Below are 20,101 nucleotides of genomic sequence, written 5' to 3' on the forward strand. Positions count from 1 at the left end.
GAGAGACAGAATGTGAAAAAAAAATCCATGAATTCACATGGTAGGATTTGTAAAGAATTTATTCGTAAATTAGGGTGGAAAATAAGTATTTGGTCAGCTCAAACAAGGAAAGTCTCTGGCTCTCACAGACCTGTAACGTCTTCTGTAAGAAGCTTTTCTGTCCCCCACTCGTTACCTGTATGAATGGCACCTGTTTGAACTCATCATCTGTATAAAAGACACCTGTCTGTCCACAGCCTCAAACAGTCAGACTCCAAAGTCCGCCATGGCCAAGACCAAAGAGCTTTCGAAGGACACCAGGAAAAGTATTGTAGACCTGCACCAGACTGGGAAGAGTTAATCTACAATAGGCAAGCAGCTTGGTGTGAAAAAATCAACTGTGGGAGCAATCATCAGAAAATAGAAGACATACACGACCACTGATAATCTCCCTCGATCTGGGGCTCCACACAAGATCTCATCCCGTGGGGTCAAAATGATCATGAGAATGGTGAGCAAAGATCCCAGAACCACACGGGGGGACCTGGTGAATGACCTGCAGAGAGCTGGGACCAAAGTAACAAAGGTCACCATCAGTAACACACTACAACGGCAGGGAATCAAATCCCGCAGTGCCAGACGTGTTCCGCTGCTGAAGCCAGTGCATGTCCAGGCCCGTCTGAAGTTTGCCAGAGAGCACATGGATGATACAGCAGAGGATTGGGAGAATGTCATGTGGTCAGATGAAACCAAAGTAGAACTTTTTGGTATAAACTCAACTCGTCGTGTTTGGAGGAAGAAGAATACTGAGTTGCATCCCAAGAACACCATACCTACTGTGAAGCATGGGGGTATGCTGTTTTTCTGCCAAGGGGACAGGACGACTGATCCGTGTTAAGGACAGAATGAATGGGGCCATGTATCGTGAGATTGTGAGCCAAAACCTCCTTCCATCAGTGAGAACTTTGAAGATGAAACGAGGCTGGGTCTTCCAACATGACAATGATCCAAAACACACCGCCCGGGCAACAAAGGAGTGGCTCCGTAAGAAGCATTTGAAAGTCCTGGAGTGGCCTAGCCAGTCTCCAGACCTCAACCCCATAGAAAATCTGTGGCGGGAGTTGAAAGTCCGTGTTGCTCGGCGACAGCCCCAAAACATCACTGCTCTCGAGAAGATCTGCATGGAGGAATGGGCCAAAATACCAGCTACTGTGTGTGCAAACCTGGTAAAGACCTATAGTAAACGTTTGACCTCTGTTATTGCCAACAAAGGTTATGTTACAAAGTATTGAGTTGTATTTTTGTTATTGACCAAATACTTATTTTCCACCCTGATTTACGAATAAATTCTTTACAAATCCTACCATGTGGATTCATGGATTTTTTTTTCACATTCTGTCTCTCACAGTTGAAGTGTACCTCTGATGCAAATTACTGACCTCTATCATCATTTTAAGTGGGGGAACTTGCACAATCGGTGGCTGACTAAATACTTTTTTGCCCCACTGTAACTAGTTTGACTTTAGGTCGCACCAGTGAACAGTCTGCAAAATACTGTCTGTAGATAGTTTCTGGCAGAATAGACACAGAAGCTCCAGTGTCTACTATCAGCTCTACCATCTTAGAACCACCTTGTACGGTTTCAATGTCGACAGTGCAGGTAAGCTTATCTTGAATAGCTGCCATCATTTTAGCATCTTGCACGTGTGGCGAGACGAGGTTGGGATATAAAGTAAATACTCTTCAGTTTTAAAGAACGACAACGCCACCCTGGGAATTTCACCCAGAGAATACTGGAAATGACACTAAATCACCAAAAAGGCACTTAGGTTCGCTATACTCAATCCAGAGACGAGGTTCAATGATCAACAAATTCACAATTTATTAATAATTATTTAAAACACCATATAAAAGCACAATCATAAATATTCAAGTACAAATATGCTTAAAAAGGTATTCAGAGCTGAGGCTTACCAGTGGAGGGGCAGGGATGCCACACATAAACTAAAGAAAGAAAACACACCCAAAACACAAGTGCAGCACACTATCACACACACTCACACTAATAAACTAAACAAGGCAGGTGTGTACACTCAAGGGATCCCACCACCAAGGCACCCTAGTCTCCTCCACGTCGGCACTCCGCATCTGAATAAAAAGAAACAAAGAAAATTTTAATATATTACAACAAACTAATGTGTAGCACCGGGGGATAACCCAACTGCAGGACCACACTGGTGATCCACAGCTAGAAAAAGGGCCTCCCACCAGTGGTGTAACAGAGAATCCAAACTACAAATCAAAAAGCAATAAAACAACATACAATCTGAATAAAACTCTAAAATCTGGAGCAAACGGAATCGCCGTACTGCTCCAACTTGCCGTCCACACGACGATAAGTTAACAGTCAATCAATATGCACGCCAGCTGACTCCGATAACCGGCATGCATATGGCCGTTGTCCACGCCGACGTCCACTGTAAAAGCTGACAGCAGCAGGGAAAGAATTCTCACAACGGGAACAGACGGTAAAAGCACAGCAAGGCAAAACAGCAGCACTTCAGTTCGCGTAGCTTGGCGCAAAACTAAGGTCCACACTTCCTGCGAAACATAATAAATAATTACTATAAAAGAACAATAGAAGGCAGAGAGCGTAACAAAAGTTGATTACGTACCAAGTAAGCCGGGTCACAGAACGTAAGCAGAATGGCTCAGAGGAGGCTTCTATAGCTACGACCAGCCGCGATGGAGACTTTAGAGGAGTAACCCACAAACGATCTCTACCACACCGAGGAAGTCAGGTGACCAAAAAGGAGATCACAGGCAAGCGATGCAGAGACACTCAAATGGCCACTATTTATACCAGCGCCCCCTAATGGGCCAGGCTGAAAGTGGGTTGGACCGAGGGATAACATTCATCCTGCCACACACGCACAGTACTGCCAGTTCCGGTCCCGTACCAGCAGACTGAGAGACAGCTTTTTCCATCAGGCCATCAGACTGCTGAACACTTCATAGACACCTCAGCTTCACTACTGGAACTTCAACATTATGCACTCCACACTGTATATAAATGCCACTTGTTTTGCACATATTCAACTCTGTATATTTTATATATTTTATTATTATTATTATTATTATTTTTATTATTTTTATTTTTTTATTTTTTTACTATTTAATTTGTAAAAATGTGTATACACACACACACACACACACACACACACACACACGTAGGAAAATATTTAGTATACACATCCAGAAATGCATACACTATTATATATTGTACATATATTTATTAGTTTCAGGTTGGCCATTCTTGTATTTTGCTCGTTTGTGTTGTTGTGTTTGCACATCTCTGTTGCTTGTGGGGCTCGCACACAAGAATTTCACTCGCATGTGCTGTGCCAGTGTGCCTGCACATGTGATGTGACAATAAAAGTGATTTGATTTGATTTGGAACCACTACTTCTCTCACTTCACTGACTGACGACTTACATACCTTGGCAAAATGTCCCTTTTTCCCACAGTTGTTGCATTTTGAAGAAGCAGCCGGGCAGTTTTTATCATTAGCTAATGCTTGTGAGAACCACACCTGAAGCACTTCCGCTGCTGCTGCTTTGAACCTCCCCGTTTGCGTTGGTCTGGAGTACAGCCTTTAGCAGGGCGAGGTCCTCTCTTCTGGTGAGAGTGGGAATTTGCCGCGTCGACTGTCTGAACAGGCGTGGTCGGAAACGAGCCGGGTGTGGAGAGTAGAGTAGCGTTTTTGACTGCTGCTTCCACCTGGCCTGCAATAGTTAGAGCCTTATCCAGTGTGAGATCGTCCTCCAGTAACAGTTTGTCTTTCACAGCGCTGAGATGAGCGTTGGAGATTAACTGATCTCTTATCATTTCACTTTCCATTTGTCCAAAGTTAAGATGCAGCTAACGCTCTCAAAGCCACCACATACTGAGAAACAGTCTCATCCGCTCGTTGAATACGCTGTCTGAATGTATGACGGCACGCCACGACATTTACTTTCGGCACAAAGTGCTTCTCCAGTGCGCTCATGGCATCAGCATATGTATCACCTTGCTCCGGTAACGTGTAGAATAACCGCTGTCCCTCCGGGCCCAAGCAGTGTAGCAAAACAGCACGTTTCCTAGCATCCGGCCATGCGTCTCCCATGGCATTGATTACTAGCATGTAATTGTCGAATATTTTCCGCCATGTAGTAAATGGAATCGGTGGCTCACCCACATGTGGAAGAAAAGATGGTGGACTCGGAACTGATGCACTCATCCTCGTTGCCAATTTGTGGTGTTTCGACAGAAGAACGGAGACGGCTTGCTTTATAATGGAACGTGTATTCAGCAGTAGTTAGCCATCCAAAACATATCACAATACACTTCTGTTCTTCTATCCTTCTATCACTATTAGTCACCAGAGATGGGCTGTAATCTGATTACTTTTTTCAAGTAACAAGTAAAGTAAGGGATTACTATTGCAAAAACTGTAATTAGATTACCGTTACTTTCCCGTAGGAACGCTGCGTTACTGCGTTACTAAAACCGTGATTTTTTGCGAGAATGTCTCACGACAGTGACGTAAGCGAGTATGCCGTTAGTGACAACAGCTGTGTGCAGATCAACAATGGATCACATATCAATTGTGGGAGAGAGTATGAGCGTGCAGCGTTTAAAGCGTGGAAGTACTGACCTTACTTTGAGTTTGATTCCATAAAAAGTGACAAAAACATTAGCGTCCATCGTGCGTGGGAAGAAAACTTCTTTTTACAGCGAAAAAAACCCCTAAACTTCCAAGCAAGCACCGAGTGCACAACGACGTAATGGGAAATTCACAGAGAAACTCGCGGATTCTTCAACTGACCGCGGCACACCTGCACCAGGGTAAACCTCCGCCTACCTCCAGTCCTGCTTTACAGGTGAAAATAGAGCAACAGGACCGCTGATTCTTTGACTTTATTTATTTTCTGCTATGTTTTACTTGCATCTATTTGAAAGAGTGAGTGTAAACACAAAAAATATTTTATTTTATGTGCTGGAATGTGCAGAAAATAGGTTTAAATGCTAAACAAATTTATTCAAGTCAGAGAATGTTGCATATAATTAAATTTTTGCTTGATGCATAAAGTTAAAAGATTAAAACTGATAAAACAAGTTAAAAAAATAGACTTTTCCATTTAATTACATTTTGTATGATGGATTATGTAGAAAAAGTAGAATTGGGCTGGAAGATCTATCGCTTTATCACCTCTTCAGGTTGTAAATCGTGTTTTTAAAAAGTAACTAAGTAACTAATTACTTTTGAAAATAAGTAATCAGTAAAGTAACAGGATTACTTTTTTGGGGAAGTAATCAGTAATTAGTTACTGATTACTTTTTTCAAGTAACTTGATCAACACTGTTAGTCACAGAGCCCCCTACTGGTAACTGAGTATATGTTCATATTCAGTCCCCTTTGTAAAGCAACCCTTCACCATCTTCGCAGTGTATGTAAACATAACACTGGTGGGTTTTTTATGGTGTTTTGAATAATTAAAGTGTTTTTTATGCCATTCTTACAAAACGGTTTAGAAAAGTGGTGAATTATGGCCCTCATGGCTTGCCAGAGTAATTGATTCCTCTGGGAGTTCATATTGAGTGAACTGAAATCAGTAGTGTGATCTCCAGTCTTGATATAAGGAATGAGAAAATTGACAGCTGTTAATTTTAATCAGCCTGTCTCAGTTGTTTTAACTCTTCGAATCACAAAGTAATGTGGTAACATTTGGACTGACGAGTTTACTGTCAGCATTTTAATTGCTAGTTTAAAGGCTGTAGGTTGCAGCCATTCCTCTAACACTGTATAAACGTAACAGGCCTCAGTGCAGGTTCTAATAGTCTGAGCTGCTTCAACCTTTATTTGTGAAGAGCACAGCAGCTTACAAAACACGTAGCTAGCTCGTACAGCTACAAAGTAAAAATTTCAGCTAAGATTACCTTAAAATAACAGGGCTATGTGCAGTGATGCTAGTGTTAGCACGTTACCTTCAACAGGTGGTCAGACTGAGTAAACAAGCACACAGTCAGAGGTTGGGCTCTCTGTTTCGCTGTAGGGCAGGGGCGGAGCGTGGGGGTGGCTTACTGGGCTTAAGCCCGGGTTGTTTTGTCAGAAGCCCGGGGTCTTTTGAAGTGCAATTTTTTCATAGTTAGATGCCTGGCTGACAACTGTATAAAACAAAAAGTACACACAATATTCGAAGCACATAGTGCACACTGTGGGAATTTACGACTATGCGTGAATCCCCCCTGATATTGGTATGATCCGAGCTCAGGCACTAAGCGACTGAGCGAGAGGGCGGGGCAGCTGCTGCCAGCAGTGAGTACGCTGTTGGAGAAACGGAGCCAGCCATACTAAGGAGAGCTTAAGTTTGACCAGGTACCAAAGAAAATCATTCGTACCGTACAAATAATGTAAATATGACTGTGCATCACAAAAGATTGATATCAAACTGATCACTTGACTAATATTATGTTACTTGCTCTTCAAGTGAATCAACAAATGGCGAAATGAAAAGCCAAATAAATTCTATTTTTTTAGAGTGTTAGCTTACGTGTGTTTATTTCATATTTTCAGTTCTTACCCTCCCCGACTAAATCGGTTTCAGTTATGTACTGAAATATAAGAATGGACATTAGAGTGTTCTTTCAAAGAAAAAACTCAGGTAAATGTTATTTTATATATTATGCTTTGTATGTTGTTCAGTATATTTCTATGCAAAACAAGAGGGATTTCAGTACACAGCAGGATATTCACATTTGTAACCAGATATTTACACTTTAGGGAGAAAACATAAAACATTTTTACTGTACAACATTAATTTAGAGTAAACTTTTGTTTTAGATAAATATTGAAATATATTTTGAATTAGTTAAATGTCAGAATAAAGAGAGAGAGATCTGTCTATTTTTATCACTTTCATCCAATTTAGGAGTACATATACACTAAGTTTATTGTTAATTAATAAGAAAACTCCAGAGGATTCCATTCTGAGCTGAAGAAGCTTCTGATAGGTTAGTAGAGTCCATGTGAGTAAAGTGGTGGCACACCTGTGGATGCATATAAGGCAAAACACAGAGCCTGTTTCTTTGACATGGGAACATCAAGAGATGTCAACCAAAACACCAGGAAAAGAACTGTGGAGCTCCATAAGTGTGGCTCAATTTTGAATACAATTTGGTGCCATTTACAATTAAAAAACACAGACAGTTTCTCTCTTTACTCTTAAAGTTAACAAATATGTTTTTTATATTTATCAATCTAAAAAAATAAACATTTAGTCTGATTTGATGTTACAATTAAAAAAGTGTTTCTGTTTTGATCTGAAGAGTATGTAAATATCTGGTTTCCCCTGTATATTTGATGATTGTCAGCACAAAGAGGGAGAGAGAGGAACAGAGAGGGAGAGAGAGGAACAGAGAGGGAGATGGAGAATGAGGACAGAACAGAGATGGAACAAGAGCAGGTGAGACAGACATGTTAGTCAAATGGTTGTTTACCAAAAGTATCACCGTATCATAGGTACTCATGTATCTCGTACCTAGTGTTTCTTTTTAGGTTTGTTATTTTTCAAATTCTATATTTGTTAAGTTATGCAGGCTTGTTTACACAACAAGGCTAAATAATTATATAAACCCTTCTCAATCTAAATAGTGTACTTTGGTAGAATTAAAAAAACAAGTGTAGTGCAGGTATATGATGATTTTTAGTGCTACTTTCATCTAGTTCTGATTGTGGTTCTGTCTTGGTTAAATCCCAAGTAGTCCTGATTTTGAATTGTTGTAGTCCTGTTTTAATTCTGGATCAGTTCTGGGTCTGGTTGAATTGGGGTTTAGTCCTCGTGTCTTGATGCAGCCCTGACCTTGTTCTGCCTTGCTGCTTAATTAAAAAACTAGTTTAAGGTGTCCTGCATATGTGATATATATTTTTCCCTATATGAAGTCATTCCTTTTTGAACAAAACTCAAAACAGAGCCTATTAATCTTTCAGTCATTTCTACCCCCCCCCCCCAAAAAAAAACAAACAAAAAAAACCCACATGCATACTACCCTTTTGGGATAAGCCCCAGGTGTTTCAAATGTCTGGCTCCGCCTCTGCTGTAGGGTCCCTTCATTCTTCGCATATCCGTGTCGATCCGAGTGTAAATCCCGAGGCTGAACAGCCTTTGTACAAGGCACACACACTTCTTGGCAGGGCAAAGCTATGAGCTAGAAAAATCCAGGCAGACAGCCTGTGTCTGTCCAACCAATCAGAGAGCTCCTTACATCCCAAGGTGTGGCTAATTTGCATTGCAACAGGATTTTTAAAATGAGTTGCTAATTCAAATGTTAATCCCTGAGCGAACAGGCAAGGGAAATGGATTTTGAAATGAAGAGTGGAATCATTTTGAAAATCAACTTATTAAATTGGAATTCGAAAATGGTTTTTGAAATGAGTTTTTTAAAAAGCATTTTGAAAATCAATTTATTAAATTGGAATTCGAAAATGTTTTTTGAAATTAGAGCAGGGCGATATGAACAAAAATATTTATCACGATATACATTTGAAAATTTGCGATAACGATATAACTGACGATATAATTGACACTAGACAAAATACTTTACAAGTCCACAACTTTATTAGTGCAAAAAACCCTATCAATGTATTTTCACTTAAACAAGCAGCTGTTTCTTATGTGCATTAAAGTTATATAAAAATGTAACAGTGCAAATGCAAATTCCTTGCTGACAGTTTAACCAAAAGGCATTTCCAGTGGAAATTGGCCGACATATCCTCAGCATAACCATGTATAATATCCACAAAACTTAAAAAGAGGTTATACAAACACAATACCATAATATTATGTTGAAGCGCAGTACGTATCACTCCGCGAGGCTCCTGCCTACGATAGCCGTAATGCTCCGACAATCCATCAAGCGGTGCCGGTTCGTAGCTTAGCAAAGTTGTACTAAAACATTTGACAGATTTTCCAGCGCCGTGTACCACATAAAATCGTTTCGAGGTCAGTAAACACAACCAGAATTCATACATTTTTCAGAAAAATCAAAGGATTGATTTTAAGTGTGACGTATTTTCCAAACAACACGGTAATAAGGACGGCCCGCTAGCATGCGCTACCAAAAATAGTGCTTTGTTGTGTATCTGACGGACGAAAGCTAAACCAGTTCCACACCACTGAAGTTGCAGCATTTTTACAAACCAATTCTGGTTCATCCGTTTCATTTAACGATCTGCTTTCGCTCTCATTCTGCGTCGCCGCCATGTGCGTATGTAAACATAAGCACTGCGCATGCGCGGTTTACCCATATTCTATTGCGATATTTAATTTTCCTATCATTGCCCAAAATTACCCGGTATTACCGTGAACGGTATGATATAGCCCAGCCCTATTTGAAATTAGTTTTTTAAAAAGCATTTTGAAAATCAGTTTATTAAATTAGAATTCAAAAATGAATTTACAAATGCAGAATTTATTCTACAATTAATTATTTAAGCACAGAATTCTTTATTTCGATGCACGTGGCTCTTGTGGTCCTCCATACATTTCAACCATAAGACATCAAAATAAATGATTCAAGTAGTGATGGTAAATTTGATTCTTTTTACTGAATCAAGTTTTAATGAGTCACTCACCAAAGTGAATCGGGTTTTTTGAGTCATTTGAGTCACTGAGTCAGTCGACCAGAGAGTGCAAAAAAATGCACATTTTCACTCAAACTTAATTTGTTTCTCTTTTCATGGAAATCCTACTACTAAGATGAATGATTCTAAAAGAAAACAACTATTTTATAGAGCAAAAAAGAGCAAAAACATTTCTAAAATTAAGCAATTTCCTATCAAAATTGCTTAATAAACATTTATTTATTTTTATTTTGTTTTAATATATTTTTATTTTTTATTTTATTAGTATTTCCCTTAAATGTGTTAAATATATATTTTCTCATCTAAATGTCCACTGAGCTGTGAGCCAGGGGGCGGTAATGCGCCTTAACATTGGTTGCCAACCAAGAAGAAGAGGAAGCTGTGAGCCAGGAGGGAGGGGGTGAGTGGGTGGTCGTGTCCAAATTCATGGGCTGCATCCTCCTGAGGCCGCATTTGTAGACCGATTACATCACAGCGACGCGCCGAAGGCTGTCCAAATTCGTAGACTCCTCTGAATGCAGCCGACAAATGTGTCCTCCTTTTCCCCGAATTTGAAGGATGGGTCGGGTGTGTCCTTCGTGGCCTACCATATCCCAGAATTCATAGCGCGGCCCAGCCAAACTTCAGTTTCCAACAATGGCGGCCGCTACTAAGTTTTAAAATTACTCATACTAATCATTCTGGGTCACAAAATAAACTTTTGACATATTTTCAGGCGAGAAAGTAGTTGTGTAAACATCAAATATCTGCTCAATTTATCAAGATATCGCATATTTGCAAAAGTGCTTCGACGTTTTCGGAGACGTCTGCTACCCACCTGCTCGATAGCTAGCCGGGTGCTCGAGGGTTACTGATGCGGCCGAGAACAGCACAACTCCCGGCACATCATTTTCAGATCACCGCGGACTTTCGCTGCTCGGGTTAAACGTAATATATAAGTCACTTAGACAACCTAAAAATGTTATTGTTGGGCTTTTTTCAGTGTTTTGTTTGTTCGTGAGTAAATCGGTTTGGCTGAGATTAAAGTTATTAGATTAGATTAGATAAAATACAACTTTATTAATCCCCCGGGTGGGTTCCTCCTTGGTTTTTACACAGCTGACTAAACGTCAAACAGAAAACTGATTAAACAGAAGTATGAGACAGTCGAGAATTTACGCCAGTGTCCTGTTATATTTTAGATAGCAAGGAGCAGACGGCTGAGTTTATTAAACTCCACCGAGACAGCAGTGACGCTAATCAGAAGGCTAGACCGTCCAATTTCACAGCCGTTTACTTCCGGCCTACCTGACCTACTGAGGACCCGGCCCACGTAGACCGCGAAGGCTGGGTCCTCAGGAGGATGCAGCCCATGAATTTGTACACGACCAGTGAGTGATTTGTTCGCTCTATGATTCAGCACAGGAGGGAGGGGGTGAGCGAGTCCTGAGTGATTCGCTTACGATTCAGCACAGGAAGGGAGGGGTGAGTAGCTCAAATGTGCTGTTAGCATATTAGCAGAGTGATGCTACTGTGAACCGAGGAGCTATTTTCTTGATGTGAGCTTCTACTCAGGGTTTTTTCTTCCAGTTCAGAGCAGAAATTTTTTTGTTACGATACTGGATGTTGTGTTTTTCTCCACAATTTTAATTATAAGCTAGATACATTGCTGCTAACAGCAACAGGGATGAGTCAGTGAGTCAGTTGGGCTTGTGAATCATGATTCATGAGTCAGTAAAGTGATTCTCGAGTATTGAACGATTCGTTCATGATTCGCGCATCACTAGATTCAAGTGTTTGCTGGGAAATAACGATAACAACACATCTAAATGCAGACTTTGAGGTTAAACAAAGTTAGTGCAAGGTTAAGAGAAAACACCTCAGGAAAGTACAGACCACTCATGAATACATAAAGAAATGAAAGAAGTGTGGTGTGAGCCAACAACAGAAATAAAAACAATGATTTAAAGAAATTGTTTGTGATTATGTAGCTTCTGTAAAAGACTTGAACCCAGCATGACCTGGACAAGGTGGATGGAGAGCAGGCGGGGACTGAGGAGTCAGTGAACACACCACAGAGTCACTGTGAAGCGACCTGGGCCCTATTTCAGGAAGCCGGTTTAGAAAACTCAGAGTGAAAAACGATACTCAGGGTTGAGTAACCCCGAACTGTCCAACTCGGAATATTCGGTTTCAGAAAGGCTGATAACAATTAGTTCAGTCAACGCGGAGTTGCTTTAACCCCAAGTTAAACGCGCGCACGAGGATACATAAAGTCCTGATTAGTGGAGCACAGATTAAGCGAGTCACCATGGAGACGGAGGGAAAGAAGGCGCGGTCAATGTATTTTACAGCGCTTGAGGCCGAAATTCTGATGGCAGCATATGCCGATAACATGCAAATTCCGCGGAAAAAAGTAACACAGCCTCAGCTGCAAAAGAAAGGGAGCATGCATGGCAAAACAAAGCCGACAGAGTCAATGCGTGAGTGTTAATTTAAACATTGATCTAGGGATTTCCACCCATTTAACACGTTATTTTATTACATTTTATTTTATTTTTTATTTTATACATTTTATTTTGTGATGTGATGTGAGCGCAGGTGCAACCCAACAGGCTCCAAACGTTCCTGGCAGCAAGTAAAAATGAAATATAAAAATATAGTCCAACCAGGTAAGGTGTAATTGTATTATGAGCCATAGTGCTTGGTCTGTTTGTCCGATGTAAATCAATTGCAGTTAGAGGCTACATTAATTTCCCCTCTGTAAGCACTAATTGAAATTATCTGAGCACATTACAAGTACATATTTGCTTACCCTGTATGCTCAAATGTGACCCGTTATAGCCAACAGAAAAAAAGCGGAGGCCCGAAAAACAGGTGGGGGTCCTCCACCACCACCACTCACAGAGGCTGAGCAGTTGGCTTCCACATTTGTGATAATGTTGGCAGCATCACATATGATCTTCACAGTGCAGAGAACACAAATTAGCATCCATTACTATAATGACATAATTTGTTAGTTTGAAATGCTACAGGGAACCATGTACCTGTACATTAATGCTGTGGAAAGACTTCCTGTTCACATAGTCTCCTTCATTTACTGAAGGAGCAATGATTGGAATGTGAGTGCCATCTATACAGCCAATCACGCCTGGGAACCGTGAGAATAAATGTAAAATTTAAGTAGTAGTTCAAGTATCACCACATCATGAATTAAGTTTTGGTCATCCTGATACCTGCAATTTTGTGGAATCCCTCTTTGATAAATCTTGTGGGTCTATGACCGGGGAACACCACAAACGAGTACAGGAGACGTTTCAGTGCAACTGTAACATTCCTGACTGCCCGACAGACGGTAGCCTTGGAAACGTGCTCAGCGTCACCAATATTATACAGAAAGCTCCCGTTTGCAAAAAACCGAAGTGCAATACAAATAATATGTACAGAACTGAGAGGATGTCCGCGATGTGTCACATGAGCAATATTAGGCCTGAGGATGTTATTCAAATAAATTATAGATTGTGCTGAAAAACTGTAACGTTCACACAGAAAATCATCAGGAAATGATAAAATGTCCAAACGCGCTCTAATCACTCTCTCCCGGCGGAGAGCTCTGCGGAGAATTTGGGCTTCAACATCTACTGGCTCTTCAAGGAAGGAGCACGCCATGTCTGACACTTCCTACAGTCAGGTTTCCGACAAAGAGGCGGAGAAAGTCAGGGTTAGTTGAAGTAAACCTGCTAGGGGGCAGGTTAGCTTCACGGAGTGTGTCGTCATAGTAACTCACTCAGAATTAATCTAAACTCGCTTTGTGAAACCGAAAACCCAGAGTTTTCGTTAACTCAGGGTATACTTACTCAGAGTTTGCACTAAACCGGCTTTCTGAAATAGGGCCCAGGGGTCCGTTCTTCGTACCGCTTACTACATCCAAGATCAAATGACACATCCAAGATCAAATCATCGTGGCAACTTTGAGCTCGCTATTCCGGTTCTCCAAACACACCTGTTGTTGACGATTAGTACAGCTGGATGAAGTAATGTGAGATCACTGGGTGGCTTAACAGGGGCTACGCATCAATAGTAGAAACATTGATCGGCAACCCTTTGATTGGTCGGCGAATCAAACGGTTGATTCTTGCTCAATCAAGAGCAAGAATTCTTGATTGAGGGATTTCAGGAGTTTCAGAGTTTAATTAAAACGCAAGGGAACACTGCAAAGGCTGCAAAAGCAAGGAGAGAGGGCTGGCAGAAAGTTGCTGACAAATTAAACTCGTAAGTAATTTATTATATTACATTACATTATATCATATTATATTATATCATATTATATTATATTACATTATATCCTCTTTCACATTAGAGCCACAACAGGACCCACTAGAACATGTGAACAAGTAAAAGTGAAATATAACAATATTCTACAGCATGGTAATATTTATCACTTATATTGCTTTTAGTCTCTTGGAAAGAGACCCTGAAATAATCTGTTTGTTTGTTTATAACAGCAACCAAGAAAAGGGCAGAGCAAAAAAGGACAGGTGGTGGTCCTGCACCCCCTCGTCACACCCCGGCAGAGGAGCTGGCCCTAGGGTTGAATGCCACCAGACCCATTGTTGAGGGCATCCCTGGGGGCAGCTCTTCCTTAGACCAGCAGCCGGGGTGCAGTAGCAGCAGCACCTTCATAACTGGTAAATGAGCTCATAATTCTATTTGTACAATGTAAAATATTTGGTTGTTGCCTTAATTAAAATGCTTTTTGTACTTTGACATTTATTGACATCGTGGGTGTTTTTGTGTGTAGTTTTACATAACACTCCATCACTTTTACCTGTTCCCATGCAAGGGGTGACTGAAGCATGCACAGTAAGTTGGGAGATATATATATATATAAATAAATAAATAAAAAGGATCCTGTCTATCCCGCAATATACGCTGAATTCTGAAAACTCTCCTTATCAATCTTGCACCTTCCGCAATGGGTTGCTCTCGTACAAACGGACAGGACATGGCTGCGACAGACTTCCCAAATCCGCCTTCGCTTTTATAGCCGTGGTCTCTCATCTTAATTACACGAAGTAATTTACTATTACTGCTCTAAAATATGAATTACATCTGAAATAATCAAATACATGGAATGGAATGATTAATAGTACAGTTCCCTTCTTTTAGGAAATGACCTGTATGTATCTGTATGAAATCAATAAAAGAATCAAATACTGCATTATCTTTAGTTACATTGATAATATTTATTTATGGAAAAACAGTGGAAAAATATCGCTGTTGCTTTCGTATAAATGAAGCGGACATACCTGAGTGGCCGCGATCTAATCCAGTTTACATAAAGTAAGCCTGCTCCCAAGCAGGTTTACGCTTACGGATCAGTTGCTATGACAGCAAGTCCCAGATGAGCTTCGGAGAACCGAACGATCCAAGATCACGCGAAATCATCAACAATCAAATCCAGCTAACTTACTTAGCGAGGTACGAAGAACGAACCCCTGTTTAGCACCTCACAGTAAGCAGGAAGTTTGTTTTCAAAATAAAGATCACTTTTTGTTATGTCCAAACTTTATTACTACTTTCAAACTTTTATTAAAACTTTATAAGAGCAGAAGTTAAAAACCTGAGACCAACTTGGTATTTACATGAAAACTAATAAAACCTGAGACCCAGACGCTGAATTCATAAATACTGAAACACAAAGAGCAGTAAAGACGCCGCGGACAGGAAACTGACATCACCACAGAACTCCAGCGTCCCCAATAATCAATCATGAAAACAGCTGAGAAATACATTTAAAAGGACACTTAAATCAAAACAAGGCAGCCGATCGTCACGGTAACGGCACGGCTGACGTCACACGGGCTTGGTGGTGCTGTTATAAACAGACGTCTCCTCCTTGGACAGTGCTTCGTGGGTGGGGCCCGTGTTGACGGGCCTGTGTGTGCGCCTCTTGCGGGCCCTCAGGAAGCAGTAGGCCAGGATGGCCAGCAGAGACAAGATGGCCACCGACAGGATCACGGCGAGCGTGATGGAACCTGTGGAGGAGGACAGTGAGGTCATGTCCTGTTTGTACTGTAGAACAGTTGAAAGCTGAGGTTAAATCTCTCACTTGAGTCGTCGTCTACTTCCTTGTCGAAGCGCTCAAACAAACCTCTGGCGAACACATCGTTCTCTGCAGGGAAAGAAGAAAAAGCAGCAGTGAGTTCCAAAACTCATAAGCGGGTGAGCCGCTCTCTCTTCCCGTTTCCTTATCTGGAAGTCAGCGAGTTTTATGAAGTTCTGCCGGAGTGCTTACATTTCTGTGCTTCAGCACAAACTGCATCAGGTTAGCGAGAAGACGTCTGAATGACATTGTCACAGAGTCATGTGACTGCAGTGTATGTGAGCAGTTTCTGTGTGTGGAGCTCATCTCATGAGTGAAGGGTCCTAACGTTTGATTTCCCACAGACAAAAAAATCCCAATTTTTACGTTTGTGTTAGCTGGTAGCCAAGGCAACGCCACCTTCAGCCGGCCAATAGAAGCCGCTCCCGTGCTTAGCGAGACGCTCACTTTCTTTAAGTCAGAGCGCTGCAGTGTGGGTGACGCTCAGGTTGGGTTGATCTTTAATCTGCTGGAAAGCCAGCGCTCTGTTATGAAGATTAAGTGTTTGTGTGTGCGAATGTGTGTGTACCGCCGACTTCTTTGCAGTACTCTCTGCATGTCTGATCGTCTGGAAAGTTGTTTTCGTTCCCGTCACAGCCACCGTAGGTGAACTCGTGACACTTCTGGTCCAGGGGGTCATAGTACCAGCCGGGGAATTTGGCCCGGCACGGACCGGTGCGGGGAGGCTCCGTGCACTGAGCTGAGGGGGGAGGGGTTAATTAGCATGTAGCTTGTTAGCTTTGAGTATTTCTTTAACAAAGAAATTTAAAACAAACCTTTCTTCTTGTTCACATCAATGTCCAGAAGAAGGCTCAAGGTCTGATTCACTGAGGAGGAGGAGGAAGGTCAGCTACACTCAGTGTGTGTGTGTGAGTGTGTGTGTGTGTGTGTGTGTGTGTGTGTGTGTGTGTGTGTGCGTTACGTTGGTGGCACTGGCTCTCGTCAGATCCGTCGCTGCACTGCTTCACGTTGTCACACTCCATACTTCTGTCCAGGCAGCAGCCGTTGCCACAGGTTAGCTGATCAGGACCGCACGGCGAGCTGCACACCTCTTAAAACACACACACACTGAGCATCCTGGTTGTACTGTGGAGCAGAGATGAAGAGGTGCGCTGTGGGACTGACCTGCAGCGGGCAGAGTAACACTCCTCTGCGATGACACTGTGGACAAAAATACAGAAACAGTGTTACAATAAAGGTGTGTGTCTGTGTTCATGTGTACATGTGTGCGTGTGTGTACCTGTGACTCCTCTGCAGGCAGACAGACACTCTTGTTCAGACAGGAAGTTGTTCTCGTTTCCTATACAGCCTCCGAACACAAACATCTCACAGACGCCCTTTGTGATGTTGTAACGCCAGCGAGTAAATTTTGCGCGGCACGGCCCGACCTTCACCGGAGCCTGACAGTATGCTGAGGGCGAGGACAGCGTCAGTTACATCACTTCCTGTCAGACTTTTACCTACAGAAATACAGCTGACTGCAGTGCTGAAAACAAACAGGGTGTGCCACTGTGACAACACTTGCACCATTTACTGTTTTGCAAACTCCCATTTTACGGTTTTAAAGCCCGACTCTGGTCAGAGCTGCGATCAATACAGACTCAGTGAATCACGTGACCCTGAAATCAGCTGAAAGGAAGATGTCAAATAGAATTACGTCAAGTTTCTGCTGTGAGTGTGGGGGCGTCCTCTGAGCGTGCATGAGTCAGGTAATCCAGTCTGACCAGTTTAAGAGGAGCGAGAAAACAAACACCATTCCCTCCACCAATTAGCTGACTCTGCTTCTACCACACCGTTTAACTGATCAATAACACAGTGATTCAGCCATCAGCTGATCGATAAAGTGACGATAAGTGAAGACTTCAGACCCAATAAAGTCAGACTGAGATGAAACAAACTAAACGTCCTCAAAACCTAAAATTGACCAAATTCTCTATTGACTCTGGCACAGGGCTCTGCACATGCTACAGACTTATTGTTGGAATACATATCCCATGAGCACTCACAGCTGGTCTGTTGTGGGTTAAGAACGAGGACTGTGACCTTGGCATCATCTGATTTGCCGTTGGAGTCGTTGACCGTCAGCTTGAAGACATACGAGCCTGTCTGCAGGTTGGAGAGCTGCACCTGGTCAGGATAATTGGTCTCCTGCAGAAGCCCATTCAAAAATAACAGCATTTAAAAGTGAAATGAGCTGGACTCAGTCACAGCTGAATGCTGCAGAGGGACGCTGAAGAACAATTACATTCACCTGGACACACCTGCACAGACACAAGTCCTTATTTTAACTTCCAAAAACCAAGGCAGAGTGAAAACTGGACAGATTGTGAATGAGATTTGGTGGGCTGGAAGCTGCTCTGCTGAATTTTATATTCAAAGTAGTGGATACAGTGAACTACCCGTCTGTCTCCAGGTGAAGTCTCCCTGTAACACAGAAGCCCCCACCCCCGTGCTGCAGCACCTGTACCTCTATCTTTACACTGCTGTCTCCTCTCTCCAGACTCCAGCGGTAGTCTTTAATTTTTGCGCCGCTCAGCGCCACACTCTCAGTGCCGTTGAGCATCACAGTCTCTCCAGGCTGAATAGTGACATCACGGCCTGCGTTGGCGACGGGCGGATGCTTCTTACCTGGAGACAGAGTGAGGGGGAGCTGAAGTCAGATGGATTCTGAGACAGGGTCAGAGATCACGTGCATAGAGAGGAAGCGCAGCCTGAAATGATAATAATAATGGATTGCATATATAGCGCTTTTCGAGACCCTCAAAGTGCTTTACAATTCCACTATTCATTCACTCTCACATTCACACACTGGTGGAGGCAAGCTACAGTTGTAGCCACAGCTGCCCTGGGCAGACTGACACAAGCGAGGCTGCCAATCAAGTGAGGTGGGGGCCGGCCCGGCCAACACCAGTAGGCGGTAGGTGTCCAAGGACACAACGACCAAGACAGACAGAGCACTGGCGAGGCGTTAGTCCCACAGTTATGATGGAGGTGAGCTGGTCACAGCGTTGTGCCGGTGGCTTCAGCCACAGATAACAGGCGTCTGTGCCGTGGTTATCTGTCAGCGTGGAGGGAACATGTGACATCCTGTAACACTTAATCAGCTGATCACGGCGGTCTGAGAGAACGAAGCTGCAGATCATCTTTAACCCGCTCCTCACACAGCAGAGGAACACGCCGTCTACGCGACAGCTGCTCTTCAAAAACATTAAACAGAAGCTGTGTCCCAAAACCTAGGCCACGTCCTTCGGAGGACCCGGCCTTCGCAGTCTATGTGGGCCGGTGTTCTGGGAGTCCATCCTACCTGAAAAAACATCCTACACAATGTTTCTGTGCAGACACAGTGCATGCGCACAACACCAAACACAGAATTAACTCCTTTTTCTCTCACCCATCCAGAATACTTCTTAAGGTTATGGTTAGGATTATGGTTAGGGGTAGGGTTAGGTTTAGTCGCAAGTCACCCTCAAATTATAATGCGGGTAGGACGTTTTGTCAGAGTAGGATAGTTTCTCAGAACACCCGGTCCTGCTCCGACGAACAGGCGTGTGTGTTCTGACCTGGCGACCCTGTCGGGCTCCGAGTCTGCCCACCGACCTCCCTGCTGACACACTTGGGCCCACAGCCAATCACCCGCCTCCATCCCTCCTCTTGCCTGCATCTTCACCCCCCTGCACATGCTCAGACCTCTCTCAGCCTCCGAGAGTCCTTCTGATCCAGCTCACTGAGCAGAACTGACATCACGGAGAGTCAGTAAGCCTGAAAGTACTCACCTTCTTTCTGGGGGGCTGCCAGGTACTTCCGGTACACGGCGTCTCTGACGTAGCTCTTGTACCCGCTCTGGGTCACGAACCTGCACGCGAACCGATTCCTACGCACGCAGTTGAACAGCACGCACGTGCGGTTCTCCTCTCCGGGGACGCTCGGCTCCAGCAACGCCAGGTTGCAGTGCACTTGCCCGCAACACGCGCGCTTGCACTCGAGCTCGGAGTAGAAGCTCGCGGTGGCCAACATGACCGCGCCCTGCTTCACCGCGTCCTCCGCGTACAGCACGAAGTCCTCGTGCCCGCGCCGGAACTCGTCCTCACAGTGCGGGTCCACCGCCCCCCCGGACCGCAAGAGCGCGAAAACGAGGAGGAGGAGGGGGGAGGAAGAGGAGCGCGTGGACATGTCCGTCTGCGGTCAGTCTACGCGCGAGGAGGAAAAGACGCTCAGCTCCGATGTACCTCCTCAGGTGTGTCTCACCTGCTCTCTGACAGGAAGACAAACACCTCGCCCCGCCCCCACACAGGTGATTCTGACGCGCCGCTGACGTC

The 20,101-nt window shown here is 43.3% G+C and overlaps 1 protein-coding gene and 2 long non-coding RNA genes across 3 annotated transcripts; 1 reads left to right on the forward strand and 2 right to left on the reverse strand.

Annotated features, from left to right (window-relative positions):
• Positions 1–1,836: 1,836 nt before the first annotated feature.
• Positions 1,837–2,898, reverse strand: LOC146692608 (uncharacterized). The gene is made up of 2 exons (XR_014915246.1): positions 2,655–2,898; positions 1,837–2,580 (listed from the first exon to the last, which is right to left on the reverse strand). It is a non-coding gene; the product is annotated as an uncharacterized LOC146692608 (long non-coding RNA).
• A 10,906-nt stretch (positions 2,899–13,804) lies between these two features.
• LOC146692609 (uncharacterized) lies at positions 13,805–14,567 on the forward strand. Its single transcript, XR_014915253.1, has 3 exons — positions 13,805–13,912; positions 14,001–14,328; positions 14,442–14,567. It is a non-coding gene; the product is annotated as an uncharacterized LOC146692609 (long non-coding RNA).
• A 276-nt stretch (positions 14,568–14,843) lies between these two features.
• On the reverse strand, positions 14,844–20,037 carry LOC146692610 (kunitz-type protease inhibitor 1-like). The gene is made up of 10 exons (XM_085432775.1): positions 19,559–20,037; positions 18,253–18,413; positions 17,792–17,933; positions 17,026–17,196; positions 16,911–16,946; positions 16,708–16,836; positions 16,562–16,612; positions 16,315–16,485; positions 15,753–15,815; positions 14,844–15,678 (listed from the first exon to the last, which is right to left on the reverse strand). Exons 1-10 carry the CDS (start codon positions 19,953–19,955, stop codon positions 15,497–15,499), a joined length of 1,503 nt encoding a protein of 500 aa, XP_085288901.1. The 5' UTR covers positions 19,956–20,037; the 3' UTR covers positions 14,844–15,496.
• Positions 20,038–20,101: the final 64 nt, after the last annotated feature.

Source organism: Copadichromis virginalis, linkage group LG15 (genome assembly GCF_057382275.1).
Source record: "Copadichromis virginalis isolate Kocher_CV1m ecotype Utaka linkage group LG15, C_Virginalis_male_GT1.1, whole genome shotgun sequence".
Classification (NCBI taxonomy): domain Eukaryota; kingdom Metazoa; phylum Chordata; class Actinopteri; order Cichliformes; family Cichlidae; genus Copadichromis; species Copadichromis virginalis.